Consider the following 21,549-nt stretch of genomic DNA (forward strand, 5'->3'; position numbering starts at 1 on the left):
GGTTAGCATGCTCGTCTTGCACTCCGGAGACCCTGGTTCGGTTCCCCAACTCGACCAATTTCCTACTCGGTTTTATTTATTTATCTGGCCTGACTAGAAGGGTTAGTTAGGCTAATTGGTTAATTAAGCAGTTAACTAAACTCATTCCCACTTACTTGTAGCATCACTATACCATCCCTTCAATTGGTAGCATGGTTACTAGCCAAAGCACAATTGGCCCCGTTTGAAATTTGCGCACTGTGGCGTCACGACCGTTTCGACCAATTCAAAAGCGTGACGTTTCTGTCGACAACTCTTGCTTACAGCGATGAGGCATTAAAGGCGTCCGCCTTAATACAACCATGGAGAGCCTTTAATACACGCCTTTGCCCTGCAGTGGGCGTAGTCAGGCTGATGATGATGAATGTAACGCGAGGGGGGCACCCACCGGCCAGGGAGTCGATGTGGTTGCCAGCCAGCAGCAGGCAGCGGACGTTGCCCAACCGGGTGTGCAGGGGGGGCAGTTGGCGTAGCCGGTTGTCGGACAGGTCGAGCACCGAGAGGCGCGACAGGCACTCGAGGTTCTCCACCTGCGACAGCTCATTGCCCGCCAGCTCCAGCTGCTCCACCGACGACAGCAGCCGCTGCGCAGGCAACCACCCCCTCACTCTCTAAGCTCAGACTGATGACAAAGGCTTAGCCCCTGAACCACCAAACCCCAAAAAACTTACCAAAATTTCCAAACTGTTCGGCAATTTTTGGCGAAAATGATTGTTGTTTGGCTTAACATATGCCCTGAAGGTGCAAAACAGGTTTTATGGTCAACTACCGCCCTCTAGTACTGAATATTGCAACTAACACCACTGCCAACCACAGCTCATTTTTGGCAGTGGCAGCAACACAACATTAGGGTGCCTTGCAACAACGGACCAGGCAAGTGCGACTTATCATTGGTAATATTGGCACAATCTCCCACGACAAGTACAGCTCGGGAGTGGTGGTTAAAGGGTTAACTTTTCCCTTACCTACCATGCCTATCCAAATCGTTCAATATGAACAGCAGCGCAAAACAGCACATTCTGCGTGATCCAGGCCGCTTTGGACTAGTAATGCTATCTAGCATGTCGAAAAAGAATTGTACTTCAGTTTCTGACACATTTATTTTTTTGTCAGCTGTGTGAGGGAGTACTTTAAACTTCCAGGAAAACCAAACCTGTCTATGCATAGCAAACATGGCAAGCATGGCATCCAAGACACTGTCCTTGGCTCATGCCGATGCTGGTCAGCAACGACCGTGTCCTCGCTATTCTGCAGCATCAACACCTGACTTTGTAGATGTAAGCGTAGATGTGAGCAATATTTTTGTGCCAAAAGATGATGCCATTCACCTGGTTTTAGTTCAGGCAGAGATGACTGCTCCACCCAGCCTGGAATGTTCAGGTACCCGTATGTAACTTTTGTTTTCGCTGTTGCTGAGGATATTCACTGCTTTCTGAGCCTCTTTGAAGGTACTGGGCAGGTTCTAGTGCAGTGGATAGAGTTTTCTCCCAGATTACCTGGTATCTACCCTAGCACTACACTGCAGAGTAGCCCAAAGTGCTTCACGTAAGTAACTGGTTCAGTTCGGAAACTGTTAGGAGACGGTAAGTGACGCCAACCAAGTAGAATACAGGAAAAACACGACGTTTCGGGACCGGCTCGGCCCCTTCTTCACGGTGTGAAGAAGGGGCCGAGCCGGTCCCGAAACGTCGTGTTTTTCCTGTATTTTACTCGGTTGGCGTCTCTTACCTTCTCCTCACATTAAATTTCCCAACCAGACAGACTTCTGTCGAATGTTTTCTTTTGAGTTCGGAAACTGACTGGATAGTTTAGAATGAACATTTCTGTAACTCCGAATACTTGTGTAAGGAGTCCGAAACCAGAAGGTGCTATTTGGCTGCTCAGTTATTTTCAGGCTCCGTGAGAGGTGCACTCCCATTTTCACTCTGCCAGCATTCGTAAGAGAATCGCGCTGCGAGGAGGTACTGCAAGGAACCTGCATCGTGCTCACTTACTATGGCAACCATGGCAGACCAAGAGCTGCGACCAAGCACAGCTTTACTCTGTTCCTCACCTCCCCACTTTCCTGTCCCCCCCTACAGGTATGGAGCAGCTGAAAAGTTGCGTCACACTCACCATGCTCAGGTCGACAGTCTTGAGGCCATTGTGGGCAAAGCGTGCCCTCCGCACTTGGTGCCAGGTCGCCGACTGCCACACGTCCCCCGCAACCAGCACACACGACACGTCGGGCAGGGGCGGCAGCGCGTTTTCCACCACAAGCTCGCGCAGCTGCGGCCGCAGCACCTCCAGCCCCGACAGCTGGCCGCGCACCTCACATCCGCGCAGCTGCACAGCACCATTCACCAAGTCACCACCACTTTCACACAATGGCAGGACTCTGAGATACCTGGCAATTTATACGAGCAACCAGTCCTACCACGTTGCCTCAACAGACTGCAGCTCAGCTCTCCATCAGCAGTTGCCAAGGGAGGCACACAGCAAGCCCATGTTTTGTAACCACAGAAAAAGTATACAATGCGCATACATTTGGCATTTATGGCACTTACAAGGCTTTGGTGATCAGTGAGTGGCATTTCTAGAAAGAAAATACGTGTGGACTCTTTGCTTTAGCAGATTACTATGTATCCCTCCACCTATGGCAGAGCAGCAAGCCACCACAGGAATGGCTGAAAGGTTGGTTGACTCCTCCTACAGTCTGCGGTGAGTTAAAGAAAAGGCGGGAGCTGGGACGTTTAATCTGATTTAAATTAGGGAAATCGGCTGCACAGGACAGTAATTCGAAGTTTCTAAGAATGCTCTGAATGTGTAGTTCGAGTTCCCGTGGTAGAAAGATGAGTTCAGATTGCTCTTTAGAACACCTTTAAGCCAATTAAACATACATTTTAATGATAGGAGGTCCATTAAATGTAATGAAAGTTTAGAACATACAAAATGCCTGCCTGTCAAACAGTAGACAGCTCTGAGAAAATCAATGTTTTTACCTATAGTTTTCAAGCTGAAAACAATCACTTTATGCTCTATATTTGGTGATTAAAGTGACTGCACAAAACTTCTGGGCAAAGCCTTCGCGGTGTAGGCAGTATGAAATGCTACCCAAATGATTGGTTTGGTTTGTTGGGGTTTAACGTCCCAAAGCAACTGAGGCTGTGAGGGACGCCGTAGCGAAGGGCTCCGGAAATTTCGACCACCTGGGGCTCTTCAACGTGCACTGACATTGAACAGCACATGGACTTCTAGAATTTTGCCCTCATCGAAATTCAGCCGCTGCGGCCGGGATCGAACCTGCGTCTTTCGGGTCAGCAGCCGAGCGCCGTAACCACTGAGCCACCGCGGCGAGGCACTACCCAAATGATATGGAAACCAAAGGTATGAGACAAATACAACCGGGAACGTCAATATCCTTTTCAAAATGGCCGCTGAGCCAAGCATAATGAGCCCAAATAAGGAACTAACCGAGGCGTTGCCACAGATGTTCTTAGCTGCTTCCTCAGGTCTTGTTCGACCTCTGAACTAAAAACCGATGGCTAGGGAGCACCCTCAGAGTCACTGCCACTCAGATCGCCCACAAAATCAGCCGTGGGCAGAACTGAATCACAAGATCTGATGCCTTCCAGGGCGCACGCCACGCTGCTGGAAGCAGCCATCCCCAACACCTACGCTCCACTGTTTTCACAGGCGGTTGAAAACTGCCACCATGCAGAAGAAAAAAAAAAAAGATGAACTGCTGAGAAAATTAAACTGCATTTTCCTAGCTTCAAGGCAGATCACACAGCATGTTCGAGAACAGCACAGAACCATTTCAACCTGAGGCTTGCATCCCGATGGTCAGTGCGTGCGATATGGAAAGGGTTAAAAGCCGAGGGGTAATGTAGGGATAATTATATCACAACTAGCGCCACCTAGGCTTACCACCAGCCTGGATAGGAAGAGGGCCCGTAAAACATAAAAGTACACAGCTGTTCTCGTGTGTATATGGATTAATCAGTTACAATTAGCCTCAGTTGATTGTCTAACATGCCCTAATTAAGCACAAAAACTACATCCATTTCCCAAATTACTACTATATTCAGGTATTCTTAAGCCCCCTTTTCAAACGATATACATATACCGTAGGTTAGACTGCGTAATAAGTCGAACCCGGATATATCGAACCCGCATATTTCGAATTATTGGCTATATCGAACACACAGACTACCCCCTTGAAAATACTATGCAAAAGTATAGGACAGTTGCGTTGTATATCGAATTCCATTTTCGCCGGACATTGGATATATCGAACGCCGCGCCGCGCCGCGCCCCTGGAAGGTGCGCTTACCCCAAAGACATTCCTGTCCGGTCCTCAGCCGCCTCAGCGGAGAACATTTCCGCAGTCAGTAGGCGCAGGGCCCCCCCCCTTTTTTTTTTTTGTTCCCCGTTTTTGCGCCCCACCGGCGCGAGCTTTCCCGCTCCTCCTCTCCTCCTGTACCGCCGGCGTGTGCTCCGTCAAGGTCATTGGAGATCAGCGGAGAGAGCGCCGCATGGAGACGCGCGGCGACCACGCTTCTTGGGGAAAGAGAGAGAGAGAGAGAGAAAACGGTCGCTCGTGGGCACATCGTGGGTCTGGGGAAAAAAGAGAGCTCAGAAAAAAAAAAAAAAAAAGAAAGGAAGCCCAGAGCGCCGATCTTTCTCCCTGCTCTTTCTTTTCCCTCTGTCGTTCCTTCGCAGCCGGGTTGACTGCCGCTCGCATAGGCTTCGCTCTTATCGCTCCATCTGCGCCTCGCGTGTTTTTTTTTTTGTGTGTGTGTGCCTGTGTTTAAACACGCGACGTGAAGCAGGCCCCACCCAGTAGCCAACTGTTTTGGCAAGGCAGGCCTTGAAGTGGCCGGAGATGAATGTCCGGAAGATTTAGATGACGATGAGTGCTTGGACGACGCGTTTCGCGACTTGTCCAATTTTCTCGGCGCCGTTCCGTCCGAAGTGACTGTTGAGGACTTTAACGCTGACAGCGAAGTTCAAGCGGTAGCTGGCGTTCAAGACGCCGACTCCAGCGACGACGAGGGCAACTGTGTTGTCGAAGAAACGCGTCCGTGCGCAGCCACTGAACTGGCGTCAGCGTTAGCCTGATTCGGCGCTGTTGCGGCGAAATGGAAGGCACTGTGCTCTCGCACCTGGACAGTCTCGAGAAGATCGAGGCCAGTGTTTTGAACTTCGTTTCCCAGGGGAAAAAGCAACCCAAAATTAGTGATTTTTTTTCCCGCGAAATAAAGCGCTTTCACATTGCGCGCCCATACTATGTGATTCGCGGCTGTTCCAAACGGTAAGCCACAATTTGTTATGATCGGGAGTGCAGTTTTAGCCTATATCTGTATATCGAATTTTCGCTATATCGAACTATTTTCCGATCCCCTTCGAATTCGATATATCCGGGTTCGACTGCTAGGCAGCCAACTCTTCATAATTCCTTGAAGGAAACTGAAAGCTGACCAAAATAATGCAGTTGAAATTAAAGGGGAGCTCTTTTAATACGCTTGACACTGGCAGGTCAAAAGCATCAATTCGAGCTAAGCAAGTATGCATTAAGAAGAGTCCGCTGTATTACTGCCATTAAAGCATATTCGGAAAGCTTCCTGTTCAGGTGGTAATTCTGTATTATGGTATCTTGCAAACACCTTCAGATGGAGCATACTGACATTAAATCTGGATATGTGGCACCGGCTCCACAACTAATGGCATAATGAATTTAAAATTCTGAAGTCATTTTTTTGCTCCCGTGTAGAACAGGCATTACATAGTGCTATTCTGCAACTTAATCCTGTATACACCGTCAGCTGGCCTGCAATCAGCTACAGTAAGCAGCTGAAATGCCAACAAGCGCACATGTCAGCCAAGCGAGCGGAACCATTGCACTCACGCTGAGTGTCTGCAGGCACCGGAATGGGGCCAGGTCAAAGGGCAGGCCGCTGGGGGAGAGGTCACTGGTGGCCAGGCAGCCCGGCTCAGCCACCACCTCCAGGTGCTGCAGCTGGGAGACAAAGTCCAGCACATGGCCCAGGTCACGCCGCTTGTCCCCCGAGTCTGCGAGGGGAGAGAACACCCCGCCATTTACACTGTGCCACACTGAACTGCAGGGGGTAGCTGGAGTGGAATCCAGGACTCACAAATGTTGCCTCATCAGTGGGACACATCCATTCTGAGGCTCATCTCATGCATGTTTTCGCTCACAGGTGTTCAACTTAGAGCCGCCTTGCAGCAACCAACTAAACCATCTTTATGCCTCGATTACAAACAGCCTAACAGTTGAACATGCTAGATGAAACCTGCATTCTGTACTCATCATAGCGCCATCTTCTGTAAATAAGGCACAAAGCAGCTAACAAAGCAGGTTCAGCTTAAGGACAACGCAGCGAGCTATGCAAAGAAAAATGATAGGTGTGACGTTAAGAGATCGGAAGAGGGCGGAGTGGGTGAGGGAACAAACACGGGTTAATGACATCCTAGTCAAAATCAAGAGGAAGAAGTGGGCTTGGGCAGGGCATGTAATGCGAAGGCAAGATAACCACTGGTCCTTAAGGGTAACGGAGTGGATTCCAAGAGAAGGCAAGCGTAGCAGGGGGCGGCAGAAAGTTAGGTGGGCGGATGAGATTAAGAAGTTTGTGGGGGCAGGATGGCCGCAAGTGGCAAAGAAGGACAGGGTCAGTTGGAGAGACATGGGAGAGGCCTTTGCCCTGCAGTGGGCGTAGTCAGGCCGATGACGATGATCATGATTATGATGATGCAGCGACACACATGAGGATGCATTACACATGTGGCAAGTGAGAGCCAGCCACTGATGTCATTTCATTAAGTCAAAGCCGGAGCTGGCATGCCAGTTACCACTGCTGCAGTCGAGGCACACGGGGTGAGACAGTTACGGCAGCTTTTCTTTCTTAGTTGTGAACCCTCCAAAACCACTACTATCCCGTCTACATAGTGTGTGGTTACGGGGCCCACACTCACTGCAGGTGGGCTCGGCCAGCCTCAGCCTCTGGGTGAGGCAGTGCAGCTCCAGGGGGGAGGTGCAGAAGCGGGACCCACTAGCCAAGATCTGCTCGCCCGTCTCAAAGAGGCGCTCCGCCAGGTCCGCCACCACCGTGCGCACCTCCTGCACAGCAACAACAAGCGGTGGCATGAGGCATCACTCTAGAGACCTTCCCCTCCAGTCTTTCACACGAGTTCCCCACATGGCACAACAGTCTGCATGCCTCCCAGTCACACACATCACGGTTTATGATCCATGAGGGTTTAACTTCCCAAAGCAACTCAGGCCATGAGGGATGCCGTAGTGAAGGGCTCCGGAAATTTCGACCACCTGGTGTTCTTTAATGTGCCCTGACATCGCACAGTACACAGGCCTCTAGAATTTCTCCTCCATCTAAATTCGACTACCCCAGCCAGGGCCAAAGCCGGGTCTTTCAAGTCAGCAGCCGAACGCCATAACCACTGAGCCACCACGGCGGGCGCAAAACAGTTTGAGAAGCCCTGCTTTAAGACACTGTGTGCTGATGGCAGGTGGTTGCACAGGTGATAGAAGCAAGCCGCACCTGCACACAGCACCAGCAACATCACTGATAACTTCGTGCTTAACCCTTTCACTGCCACTCCCGAGATAACTCGGGCTACCACATATGCACACCCCCTGCCTCTCCCGAGTTAACTCGTTTTGGCTTTTTAACTCACCCCCTGCCGCTCCCGATAATACTCGTGTAAAAAAAACGATGAAAACATGTAGCGCCATCTATGGAAAGATGCTATAAACTCATAGATCTTGTAGGGTAAGTTTTACACAACAGATAGCGCGCATGTTTCCACATCCGAGTCGCTTCATTTTGGTTTCCGCACAGGAGCCAGGTGAGGCAATGTGCCACTCTCGTCCGCGCTTTGACGGACGAAGAAATTCAAAACTGCTTGTGAATTGGGAGTCCAAAGATAATGAGAACGAGGAAGGAGCCCACCTAAGTGCCCTGTCGAGTGATGTCAGCAATGGAGTCCCCCTTCCATCGAAAAATCCGCGTAAGAAGAGGAAATCCGACATGCGCGATTGGTGCTGGAAGATTTGATTCAGTACAGCTAATATCTATAAGATTATCCTGAATAAACATGTCTACATGCCCTGCAGAGCATTTTAGTGCGTTACTAGCAAAAAATTTCCAGGAAACTAACATGCAAAAAAAACCCGGCAGGGTGTGTGCAGCTGTGAATAAACAAACCTAGCAGTGAAAGGGTTAAGGCAGCCGTGCGTTCGGCTGCCAAAATTATCTTGTGGCCACTCAGTGTTGGGCTGGAGGCATCCCACAACAAGCATGCTTCACTGGCAAGGCTTTGCTCGAATTGACTGTTGTATACGCTCAGGAGTAAGAATTACCAGAAGTGTTTTCTTTCATTGAAATATGTGTAACTGTGATGGGGCTGAGACAATCAGTTCAAATAAACCGAAAATTCTGGTTTACTCCACTCGAAGTAAGGATCTGTTCCCGAAAAAGCTTACTCTTTCCATCCTAAAGACTAAAACCTCGAAGATCAGTTTACGGACAGAGTTTAATGTCCCAAAGCAACTGAGGCTATGGGACGCCGTAGTGGAGGGTTCTGGATAGTTTCGACCACTTGGGGTTCTTTAACATGCCCTGACATCGCACAACACACGTGCCTCTAGCATTTCGCCTCCATCGAAACGCAATCGCCGCGGCTGGGATCAAACCTGCGTCTTTCGGGTCAGCAGCCGATCGCCATAACCACTGAGCCACTAAAACTACACTAAAATTTTGGAGGTACAGGGCTCTGGTTCTGCTTGCGTTATCCCTACAACTTCAGAGCTCACCTGAAAAATACCACACGTTAAGTGCAACCTGGTTACTCTATTTCGTACCTATTACGTGGATATTTATGAAAATATATTCCTTTGTGAATACCATCATAGCTTCTTACTTTCCAAAGTTTTACATATTTTTGTTCAAACTGAACCTAAACGATCCTTGCACATTAATGTTTGACATAACACCTAGTTTAGTAAAGAGATCATGCAGAAATAAGGAACATAAAGCACTCAATAATCTTCAAAAGCTAGAAAAGAGTGCATGTTTGAAATCTGCATAGCGAAGTACATTAACGACAACTTTCACGAAGATGCTCGATTAAATATAACATGTTTTAAGGCCAGGATCTCCTATAAAAGTAACAAATATTTGCTTCAAGACAATGCCAGTTCTCCAAGCTGATCTGAACCCAGTAACATTAAAGATATACGTTCAATGCCACTACTGGCAAATAGTATTCATTTTGACTGACATCAGCTCTCCCACTCTGACAGGGCCATTACTCAATTCCCTCCTGTCGCTTTTGCCTTCTCAATCGTCCACAAGGCTTTCCTTACACCCTGTACATAATTGCTCATCATCATCATCATCAGCCTGACTGCATCCACTGCAGGGCAAAGGCGTCTCCCATTAACCCTATCCTTCGCCAGTTGTGGCCACTGTATCCCCACAAACTTCTTAATCTCATCCGCCCGTATAACTTTCTGCCGCCCCCTGCTACGCTTGCCTTCTCTCGGAATCCACTCCGTTACCCTTAAGGACCAGCGGTCATCTTGCCTTAGCATTACATGGCCTGACCAAGCCCATTTCTTCCTCTTGATTTCAACTAGGATGTCGTAAACCCGTTCCCTCACCCACTCCGCCCGCTTCCGATCTCTTAACGCTACACCTGTCACTCTTCTTTCCATAGCTCACTGCGTTGTCCTTAACTTAAGCCGAACCTTCTTTGTTAGCCTCCACGTTTCTGCCCCATAGGTGAGTACCGGTGCGATACAGCTGTTGTGTACTTTTCTCTTGGGGGATACTGGTAAACTGCCATTCATGATCTGAGAGAACCTGCCATATGAGCTCCACCTGATTGCTACTGCCATGAAATTTATACAGTTAGCTCAGGCTGTTGTTCCAACCGAATCCTGCCGCCACTCACGAATCGGTCGAAGTGCAGGAAGCGGGCCAGGGGCAGGGGCAGGGCGTCCGCAAACTGGTGCACCAGGGTGACCAGGTAGTGCTCCAGCTCGGCCTGGCGCTGCTGCACAAAGCTGGTCGCCTGCCGCCCAAACAGCTTGCCCGGGGGCAGCAGACGCGGGTCCACGTGGAAGCCACGACGCAGCTGGCCGTGGGAGAGGACAGTCAGTCAAGCGCATTTGCAGCCTTTTAATGCAACAGCATCAGAGTTGACATCGCATTAAAACCCCGCTAATGTCCGGTGCCACGAAATTTGCTGATTGGTCGGGAGAGGTCACGTGACCAAGCGACGTCATCACAACCTGCCCTTATTGGTCGAGAGAGGTCACGTGACCTTGTGACATCACAACCTGCCCAGCGGGTTGTGAACAACCTAGTTTCTAGGCAGCAACTTAGAGAATCGAAATCAAAAATCAGAAAAAAAAATGCAATATTTGTGAATGGCGGCACCATTGCAGCATAGCAGATACCTGCTACTGCAGCCAGCAGTTCCAACCTTCTTGCTTGTTTGCTCTATAAGCCACTGAAGTTACCACAGTTAATGTATTCAGTTGGGCAAGTTGATAATGGCTTCCTGCATTCATCTTTTTCTAGCAAACACTACACTACACACTACTACACAGAACAAGGCAGGACAAGAAAGGAATAAGCCGGGCTAGTTGGTACGTTCTTATCACTGCTTATCATCGTATATTATGCTGCTTAAAGTCTCAAACATTGGGTACTACCATAGTTGTACTTCCAATGGCACCTGTAGGCCACGGCAACCGAGCAACACTAAAAACACACCACTCTGTCTCCAAGTCTCATCGCTTCATGTGAGTGTACCAGTGGCAGAAATAGCTGACGGCTATCACCATCATATGTTGCAGCACAAGGAAACATTGGCTCATGTCGTTACCATTTCTAAGCTTGTCCAAAGGAGAGATGGCCAGTTCTGGAGGGAGACCAGAGAGCAGCGAAATTGCAAGAGCATAGCAAGTGGCTCAGAGAACAGCAGCAGCAGTCTGATGCTTTGGCAGCGGAGATGAAGCAACAGCACAGAGCAAAACAACAGTGAACAGCTATTAGGATCCCGAAATGCTTGATTTTTTGTTTTTAAGTGCCCTCAAATGGTTACCAAGTCCATCGTGTCAGGTGGGAAAACTTGCTCAAAGTCCTGTGGGAGCTGAAACCACAGGAAAACATACCAGAGCCCCACAAAGAACCACCTCTCAGTTTCAGGCAAGAAAAAAGCATCAATGCAAGCACGGAGACATAAAACAATAAAGTGGGCTATGCGCCACCTAAAAATGAGACATGAATAACGGAATGTACAGTAAGTATAAAAACGGAAAACGATTCCGTTATGTGGCCGCACTCACCTTAGCATGGAGCTCCTTGAAGTCGCTGTACCTGTGCTTGGCCACCCAGCAGTAGGGGGAGACAGCCACCTGGATCCGGTACAACTGCGCCCGCAAAGGCATCAGGGCAACCATGTATCTTTATGCACTAAAGGCACACCTTGGCTACAAGGCACAGAGCAGTGAAGGGTTTTAAGATGAGCTTCAGGCCCCTGGCAGTAGCATGCAATCACTGCTCTTTAAGTTCCCCTTCAACAAAATATGAGTGCCACCCCTGCAATATGCAACTACCGCTCTGCATCAGCGATGGTCATTCTGTCACTGCTGCCTTGCGCCGGCAGATAACCTTCATAAAAAGTGATCCCCCTGGGAAACTAATGAACAGATAATCTGGTTTTGGTTTGGTTTGTCTGTGGTTAACATCCCAAAGCAACTCCGGCTATAAGGGACGCCGTAGTGAAGGGCTCCGGAAATTTCGACCGCCTGGGGTTCCTTAATGTGCACCGACATCGCACAGTACACGGGGCTCTAGAATTTCACCTTCATCGAAATTCGGCCGCTGCGGCCGGGATCAAACCCGCGTCTTCTCGGGTCAGCAGCCAAGTGCCATAACCACTGAGCAACCGCGGCGGGGCTATTCTGGTTTTGGCTGAGTTGGTTGGTGCTATTAGTTGCTCCTCGTTTGTCCAGTCTTTTTTTTTTTTTCGCTACTTTAAAGGGGGCACTGATGATGACTCCATTCAGTTACTGTTTCCAATAGAAGTTGCTTCTCTGGCTCTTTCTAGCTTTGTTGTCGTTTGCTCGGCAGCAAAAGGCACTTTTATTGGAGAAAAAATTGGACTGAAAAATCTTCCCGGCAGTGTGTTCAAACTCATGACATTCGTACTAAAAAGAATGTGTTGCTGCCATTGAATGGTGGTGTAGCGTTTCCCCTGGGATCACCGCCAAAAAAGTCTGCGTTGGTAATTACATTTCACTTGCGAAATCAGCTGATGATGGCGACACCTGTATTTCATTTCTTGATCTATTCTAGCTTACAAAAGCTCCATTTTCAGGAAGAGTGGTCTCTCTGTCATCAGAACGCAGTGACATAACGATACAGGTCAACTTCAGTGTGTCTTCAGTGTCCCTTTAAATAGGCCTACGAACTAATGAGTTCAGCAGCCTTGAGCGGCAAGTGTTGCAGTCAGCTTCCATTACACCATAGCAGTGATACATTTGTGTAAAATAAAAATAGATGCGTGCAATCTAAGACCAGAATGATGTACCATTACTACCACTAGGCAGTCTACAAACAAAAACGAAATGAAACAAATGCCTCCATTAAATATTCTGCAGCCACAAAACAGACCCCTTATTTTGCAATATCAAATACAATGACAGTACTAGACCAATATCCCTATTTGCAAGATATACAAAGGTACTGCCATACTTATTTGCTAACAGTTAACAATGTACATGGCACTAACAGTCTTTGATTTCTTTTTCCACTGAACCATGATGGATGAACTGTCTGCCAGCATTAGACCACCCTCCCATAGACAAACTAATTTGTTTGATACGTGCCACTCTTTGCATGTGTAGTGTGCCAACTGTGACAGGTTCCGCTACCGCCATGCGCCGACACTGCGCTGCGCCTGACGACGACGAAGTTATGCGCCGACACTACGCTGCGCCTGACGACGACGAAGTGGCCCCGCTCTCTTGGTGCTGGCTACGCCCGTCTACGCTGCCAGATCCTGCACGGCGGTACGGTCTCTTGAGGACGCCTAATAAACGCACCCCTACACATGTAACATTTGTATTTTTCTTTACTTTATCATGTGTCCTCCCTGCATGGATCTAGCTATGGCCTGTAGTATGTAAAGATGTCCAAAAAGGCTTGTGGAACACAGAAATAAAAAAAAAACATGAATTTCTTGGCAGTGTAAGCACATAGCAACAAGCCGATGGCTGTGAATTGCTCTTCTCTAAGGAACCCACAAGGAGCTTCAGTCCTGTTATGGTTACGGTGTTCCGAAAACTTTTGCACGCATCTGTATGCAAATAAGAATTTAAATACGCAACTTGTGCATCACCTATGTCGTTTCATTGGAATAGGCTTGCCGACAGCCAAAAAGCAAAGCTTACTGCTAAACAAATTCGACCAGAGCACACACCTTCGGCAAACTTGTTTCGAACCTGTAGTGGAGTTCAAGGATGTCCCAGCAATTGCAAAGAAACAGGCTGAAGGATACATGGACTTTAGAAGCACAAGTTACCAAGGCCAGTCAGACCACAACAAGACCAATTCGTCTCGGGCGTTCGACTTTGGGTGGAGAGCCTCAAAAGAATGAAAATAAATTATTACTGAAAACGTCTGATTCCCTCACCTTTAACATCATTGTACAGGGCAGCTAAGAGATCTGATTATACCTACATGCACACACCAATTGCTATTTGCTTACTTGCAGTAAGCAACAGCACTTTACATGCCTACAAATTGCTGCACAATGAGAACTCAGCTCTGTAAAGGCCCAAGACTTCACGCTCCTGGTGATTAACCAGAACACCAGGACGGATGGATGGATGGATAGGAGCGCCCCCTTTGAAACGGGGTGGTGCCAATTGCCACCATGCTCAGCTTTTCTTTTCTTTATTTTTGTTCAACTGTGTTGTTAATTCTCTTTAAGATTCGTCATCTTCTTTCACTACGGTTTCCTACACTTCTAAACTTATGTCACATCTCTGCTTTTCAGCCACCAATCCTCCAATCACTTTTTGCTAACTTCCACTGCAGATTTATTTACATGACCATTGTCACATTTAAACCCTAGGGCCTCCGGAAGAGTGACTGCGCCTCCATCGACATCCGGATGGATACCATCACATTTGAGTATGAGGTGTTCAGTTGTTTCTACAGATCTACCACACTCTGCACATGTGTCATCATCTTCGTTAAATTTTTTTTTTTTGTAGCTTCTAAGACACCGTGACCTAGCTTCAAAGAGTAGGGCACTGCCTCCTGAGTTATCATAGAAAAATTCTTTCCTGATCTGCCTTTTCCAGTATCGATATAGTTCTACACTATGTTTGTTTTCCATTGAATTGATCCAATTTTTAACTTCCGCATTTTTAACCTGTCCTTTAATGCTCTTTCTTTCTCCGTCCTCATGTCCAGCATACTTACTGGTTAGTTTTCTAGTTCTTTTCGCCACTGTGAGTCAACACTCTTTCTGTATGAAATTCTGTAGGAAATAAGGCATCCGCACACCTCCTGATGGCATGCATCCAAGCATAACATGCCACAACAGCACCCCTGCAGGTGTGGTCCCACCCACCCCATTGCTAGCAAAATCAAAGAACACCTCGTTCCCATTTCATGCAGAAAGAAAAAAAAAACGATTTGGCAGAGCAACTCGTACAAAAACACACATCACACAAAAAGAGAGGGTAGAGTAAGGGGGCACAAGTGCTGCACTTGTAACAGACAGCTTTCTGAAGCACAAAAAAAAAAATTAAACACATGCGACGATGGGACATATGCTTAGCATTGCGTAAAAGCTTCCACCAGCTCACGAGTAGTCACCTTTATTCTTAAACAAGACAATGCACAATACCAAGCATTACAATGTGCTCCGTAAGGCAGAATTTAAGGAACTGTCACGCACTAGTCATACGTTCGGGTAGTGCGCACTATTTCCGCATAATGCCGTAAACTGCGCAAACGGCAAAAGGTAAGAAGCAAGCGTATACGCCAAGGTAAGGAGGGGGGAGCTAACATAGGTGACATGTCAGCTACATACATGACACGTTAGGCAAACAATAACCTCACTACCTGAACCTTCTAGAAGAACGACGCCGGACGCAGTGTGCACACCCTGCTCAGTAGGCCACCAACACAGATGTGAACAAGCTTGGTCAGATGTTGCTTCTAATAAAACGCTGTTCGGAAACTAAACCACCGTTAGCTGCCAGGGAATATCGAAAATTCCAACCTTGCTCTAGAATGTGCGCTTGCTGCATTCCACTGCCATTAGTTTTACTGGCAACCTGGCTGCGTATAAGGTGCAAAAAATTTCATGCGCGGCAAAGGCGGGCGCCCCACTCATTCATCGCGCTCAGTCGGCGAAGACCGGGGTGGTGGCGAGCCACTTCCAGGCACGGTCGCCGGCAAACTGCCATGCAGTCGTCAACGCACTACGCTGGTGAAAACCTAGGCCCAGCGCGGACAGAGAACCTCTGGTTGCCACTCTCACCGTGAACCCGTCGCCTTGCTCGGTCCCAATGATCTTGACGGTCTCGGAAGCCTTCATCCACGACTGGACGGGCACGTATAGCGCCATGGCGGCACACACTTCGAGCTGGCAGGCTTGACAGTCGGCGCTCCGAGTACAGTGTCGTGGACGACGCGTAAGCGCAACGGTCCTACAGTCACGTCAAGCGAGTACCTGCTCATGCGCTAACATAACAGGCACATGAGAGCAAGAAAAACTGCAGCGCCAAGCCCACCTGAGCAGCTGAGCAGCCCTAATGGCTTTGGCCATGCTTTGGCTTGGATTGAGTTCTAACTTCGGATTCTATTTCTCGCCTCCGTGCGCACTGATAGCGCTGGCATAATGGACAACTGCAACAAAATTACGAAGTTTTCATTTAGCTATAACGCCAACTGTTGTGCTAGATATATCATGGAAGTAATCATGGCAATGTGTTACGCCTGTTCGGGAACTAGTGTTGGTGTTAAAACAGTTTAAAAAGCTCCGTAGCAGACGACGCGTGCACCTGGCGGCGTTCCGCGCAGTTAGAGACTTTAGGGAGGTAAATTCCAAGCCTTTGGACCTTGGTACAGTGTTCTAGAAGGGGGAAGTGGGCTCACTGCCGTATCCCTGCGCCGCTTCGCCTTGGCGCACCCAGCGTCGACCTCCCTGATGCCAGCCAGGGGCGCCGACCATTATGGTCTTCATGTGACATAATGGTCGGCGCCCCTGGCTGGCATCAGGGAGGTCGACGCTGGGTGCGCCAAGGCGAAGCGGCGCAGGGATACGGCAGTGAGCCCACTTCCCCCTTCTAGACCCTCCAACCCCGCTATTCCCCCCATCCCCAACCCAACCCGGGAGGACTGGGAGGCGACCCTGCTCGGCTGCCACGACTTACAGGCCCAACAAGCCTTAGTCGGGCGCGCCCGGGCGGCGGCAACCGCCACTGGGGTCCCATACTAGGGACCTCCACCTAGTGTTTGTAAGGATCGGCCCCTTACGGGCTGATCCAAACATACCTCCAGTTCATTCGAAATAAATGTTTTCACCACCACCAGCCAGGGGCGCTGCCGGCTGTTCCACCTTAGAGTTCCTGTATATGCTAACCTTTGGTAGCATATACAGGAACTCTATTCCACCTGAAGTAGTTCCCTTGTTGAAATATACCTGCGCTTAAAAGACACGGACTGAAAGATAGAGACACACACACACAGCGCTGGACTTACAACTGAATTTTTATTCGGGAAACACTGCTCTTTATACACACCAGCAGCTGATAAAAATGGAAGATGGTAACACCCGGATGATAAAAAATCGACAAACTGTCTTGTCATATGTCCAGTCCTACCTTCCCTTTTGCAAAAATGCCCTTTCCTTTGATAGTAGCGAAAGGGACGTGCTACTCACGCATGTAACCCCACTGTCCGCTATGCTCATGGCTTCAATTATTTCACGCGCCGTTTGGTCACGGTTCCTGCTTACTATCTTCGTCTCGTTATAGGAAGGTACACATTTACACTCTTGACAATGAACAACCAAATTCCCATCGCCTTTCCGTTCCATGTTCTTCCGATGTTCACGGAGCCGCTCTTTCAAACATCGCCCCGTTTGGCCTACATATGCTTTGCCACATGTCAGCGGCAACCTGTATACCACTCCTTCTGCGCATGCGACCATGGGGACTTGGTGTTTCTTTTTACACCCCTTAGCTTTTCTTTCTGGGTACGTTACTATTTTGCATAAGTTTTCCAATTTGTCCGGGGCTGAAAAAATGACCCTAGTTTTTACTTTCGACGCAATTCTTTTAAGATTATGGGACACCCCATGAATGTACGGAATCACCACCGTTTTCTCCTTTTGTTTTGCTCAGGGTGTCGAACCGGCATTTTTTCGGGTTCGGTTCGGGTTCGGGTTCACGCCTTTCGGGTTCAGTTCCGGGTTCGGCTCCAGAGGGCTATTCCGTTCCGGTTCGAACCGGTTCGGACCGTCTCGAACCGGTTCAAACGGGTTCAAACGAGTTCAGGACAAAAAAATTATAACGCCGATAGGCTTCAGTCAATTTTGCTATGCGTTTTCTTTTTTCTTGCACATCACTGTACAAAATAGAAAATATAAAGATTTGTTTACGAGAACATAATACTGGGCTAGTTGGCAAGGGTTCATGAAAAAGGACAAAACGAAGTCTGGAGAATACACAGACGCTGACTAACAACTGCTTGTTACCTTCTTGGAAAAGTATATGAAGGTGCAGGACACAGTGAACAATCCAAAAAACAGAAGAGCAAAGATTAAACCTAAAAAAAACATACTGCGCATGCACATTATAGTCGAGTCATGACATCTTTTTCAACGAAATTCAAAGACTATATTTCATAGTAGACGGCACTCCCCTATCTCCTGGACCTCACACAGTTGCCAAGAAAGCCTGGCTCCTTATCAACTAAATTGATGTATGGTGAAGCAACACGCTCATCTGCTTCCATCCTGATCATAAAGGCCTCCACCATCTCCTTAAAAATTCGATCAGGGTGATTAAACAGGAAATTTGTTTCTAAGTGGAGAAGCAATGAGTATTTGTTCGAACATCACAGATGGGTGAAAAAAGTAGCTGTGTCGTACAACTTGGCTTTGCATTGCAGCGAGTGCTACGATTGCTTCCCCCAGTAGATAAGACAAGTGTCCTGGTTAATAACGCTGTTTGCATTTGTAGGGAGTTGGTCGAGGCCAATGGGATCAGAAAAGAAGCCGATGAGTGTTGCTTCACCATCTATCAATTTGGTAGATAAAGAGTCAGGCTTTCTTGGCGTTGTGTGAGGTCCAGGATATAGGGGAGAGACGTCTGCTGTGGCAACGTTTATAGATACTTTTTTAGTTCCGTAACTCCTCGCAGCGCCCGTAGGGAGCAGGCGGCCGGTCGCCGTCCCCGCCACCGCGGCGCTGCAATCGCGGGTTGAGCTTGGAGAGCGAGAGTCGTCTGCTGGCGTGCAGCGTTTCGCACGAGCACTCGCATTCGAATCATCGCTGCGCGACTGCTGTTTTTTGTTTCCGGCTCTTGCCCGGAGGTATTCCATAACATATGTGTGCTTAGCGCGTTTGCAAATTTAAGAGCAGTATTCTGAGCCGTGTCACAAGCGGCCGTTTTGTACGGGCAATGACGAAATGCATGCTTCGATTCAGCTTCTCGTGAGGTGAACCTAACCTTGCTACTTCGATAGATTCGGATTATCCGCCGAACCAGTTTTTTCGCGACTGGCTGTTGTGTCTCGCATTTCGCGCAAAATTACTTTTACGTTTTATTACAGCAATGCTGGTGCAAATAAAACCCGCCGCTGTCTCAGTGCGTAAGGCCCGCGGCTGCTTTCCCGAAAGCCGCGAGTTCGATACCGGTGTAGGCGAAATGCAAGAGTAATTCAAGGCCCTTGGCATTTAAACAGAAAAATTTTATTCACAAACCCACTAAACATCCTTGTAGACAGATTTGCTGTCAACTAATTTGTCAGACAAGCTTCGCCTACTTTCGCTCTCTTGGAGCTCTAACGGCGCTACTATTTTCCAAGCACTTTCCTCACGCAAAGAAGTGCATGCGCGTCACTAAATAAAAATCAATTAATTGAGCTGTCAACACCTCAGCATGCTCTGGACAACCAACACCATTCGTGCCTTTTTTTACAAGAGAATCCAGCAGGTTCCAAAACAGGTCGCCGAACATCTCGCCCTTTCTAGCCTGTTTTATAGCACCCTCTACCGCGCTTACAGAGGCAAACATCTTTTCGGAAGGGTACGCGAGACTGCCACTGACATACTCGCGCTCAGTAATGAGCATAGCCTCACGCGGCAGAGAATCCTGCCTGCCAAGTGCGTCACATTGCGTTACAGAGTTCACACTGCGCTTTATTTTTCATTTTAAAAGCCACATAGCCTGCCAAATAGTACAAGGCTGTTTCTTCTGGTGATGGAACACTGTATCTGTGGTCGTTGGAGGCATTGGAGAGGTCCCTGAAAAGTATCGCCATCAGCTCCTGCCAGATCTGTTCTTTCTAGCCTTTTTCTGGATGAGGGCGTCGCGACGCTTTTCTCCGAGGCTCTCGAAGGCACTAATTAAGACACCGTCAGTTCCCGTCTCACAGTTCCCTTTTACAGCTACTTCAACAGGTGTATAAAGAGAAAGCAGCCTAAATAATTGGCTGAACTTGGTCACTGTAGGGTGGTCATCGTCACCTCCTATTGACCTCACTAGGCCAAAAAATCTCTCGATTAAAAAAAAACAATTATATATGAGCATTTCTAGGCTTTTTCAATGTGTCAAGCGGTTCTTGGTTTAACTTCGCTGTGAGAATGTAGCTGACGCCCTTGTTGTGTAGGAAGTCTATGATATTGATATTTCTTCTTGCTTCCGTCCGGATGGCGTTTCTCCGGGTTGCTCTTGTACCTAATCTGAACGAACAAACGTAGCGTTTTAAACAGGACACAGAAAGATGAGGACAGGACGGGGCTACGTGTAGCCCCGTCCTGTCCTCATCTTTCTGTGTCCTGTTTCAACGCTACGTTTTTTCGTTCAGATTATGTATGACCAACTGGCCCCACAGTGTACGCTGTTAAACTACATTTCTTCTACATTGGGCACTTTTATTTGTTCTCGTCCCCTTCATGAGCAACAAAAAAAATGTAGCCCCGTCCTGTCCTCATCTTTCTGTGTCCTCTTTCAACGCTACGTTTTTTCTTTCTGATTATGTACGACCAACTGGCCCCACAGTGTACTCCGTTAAACTTCATCTCCTCTTGTAGCCGCTGGTACAACCGGGCACGAAGCAAGTGCGCGTCGTCGCGCTCGAAAGCTGCTTCACGGCCAGCAGCGTTTGTTGTTCTGAGTGCACGATGGGGACCACGTGTTCGCAGAGCGCACAGGAACACAGAAGCACAAAAAAAAAGGCAACGACAAACCCGGGCACGGGCTATGTAGTATCTGTACATGGGCGTCCGGAGGGGGGGGCAAGGGGGGGCGGCTGCACCCCCCTGGAAAATCACTCACTCGAACCGTGAGTGATGGCCGCACGCCAGGGGCGGTGGTGCGCTCAGCCAAAAGGGTAAAAGCAGCCCCGCTTCCACGCTTTGGGTCACATATCTGCGAAATTCCGCGTCCGGGCGCGCGTCGTTCCGCCGTTTTCAAACCACGCCATCGTTAGCTCTACTAAAGGGCGACCTGTTGCAGACATACAGCGGCACCAGCGAGCATGTGTTTCGAGCCGTCTTGAGATGGGTATCTGTTTCTATGATCTCTAGAGAGATAGCGACACGGAGGCAGACAGTGCAGAGGGCATCTTGTTTTCGCCTTCGTTACGCCGGTCACCGATGAATCCTTCAGGAGGGAAGGACAAATCAGCCGTGTCCACCCCCGCTTTGTCCGACTGCTCAGGGGCAAGCGGGCGATCAGACGGCGCCACCGCCGCTCGCTGTCTCCTCCGATCCTCGGGAGAGCGCAGTTCGGTAGAAGCGCCGCTTTCAGAATCTTCGGCAAAGGGGATTAGCTGCTTTTGTTCACGGCGACGCAGTCTCCAGAGGCGCCCCACACCAGCGTTCCTTACGTCTTCTCCGAAAACCAGCGGCTTTGGTCAACGCAGCCCGATAGCGCCCGCCTGGCTCGCCTGTCCCCTCTGTCTGGGCCTCAAATCACAACAGCGCCCATGTACTGTGCGATGTCAGTGCATGGTAAACAGACCCAGGTGGTCGACATTATCCGGAACTCTGTACTATACTCCGTCCCTCATAGCCTGAGTCGTTTAGGGGCTCTGAACCCCATAAAAACACAAAAACAAATTTTACGACCGGAGTGGCGAGTGTCCCTTCCCCTCGGAAGTCGCGCGGCGTTCCTTTCACCCCCAGAGTGCGCATTCGGGGATATTGCGGCAAGTAAGCCCTTGC

At 48.8% G+C, this 21,549-nt stretch overlaps 1 protein-coding gene across 1 annotated transcript in view; it reads right to left on the reverse strand.

The window, feature by feature from the left end:
* LOC149337234 (nischarin-like) overlaps positions 1–15,909 on the reverse strand; it is a 41,393-nt gene extending 25,484 nt beyond the window's left edge. The window contains exons 1-7 of the mRNA XM_089553400.1: positions 15,634–15,909; positions 11,417–11,500; positions 10,015–10,197; positions 7,015–7,159; positions 5,930–6,093; positions 2,155–2,364; positions 428–623 (exon numbers count right to left, since the gene is read on the reverse strand). Of these exons, the coding sequence (XP_089409526.1) occupies positions 428–623; positions 2,155–2,364; positions 5,930–6,093; positions 7,015–7,159; positions 10,015–10,197; positions 11,417–11,500; positions 15,634–15,720 (1,069 nt within the window). The 5' untranslated portion in view covers positions 15,721–15,909. The remainder of the gene's footprint in view (positions 1–427; positions 624–2,154; positions 2,365–5,929; positions 6,094–7,014; positions 7,160–10,014; positions 10,198–11,416; positions 11,501–15,633) is intronic.
* Positions 15,910–21,549: the final 5,640 nt, after the last annotated feature.

The sequence above is a fragment of the Amblyomma mixtum genome, chromosome 7 (genome assembly GCF_055824585.1).
Source record: "Amblyomma mixtum isolate Tamu chromosome 7, ASM5582458v1, whole genome shotgun sequence".
Classification (NCBI taxonomy): Eukaryota; Metazoa; Arthropoda; class Arachnida; order Ixodida; family Ixodidae; genus Amblyomma; species Amblyomma mixtum.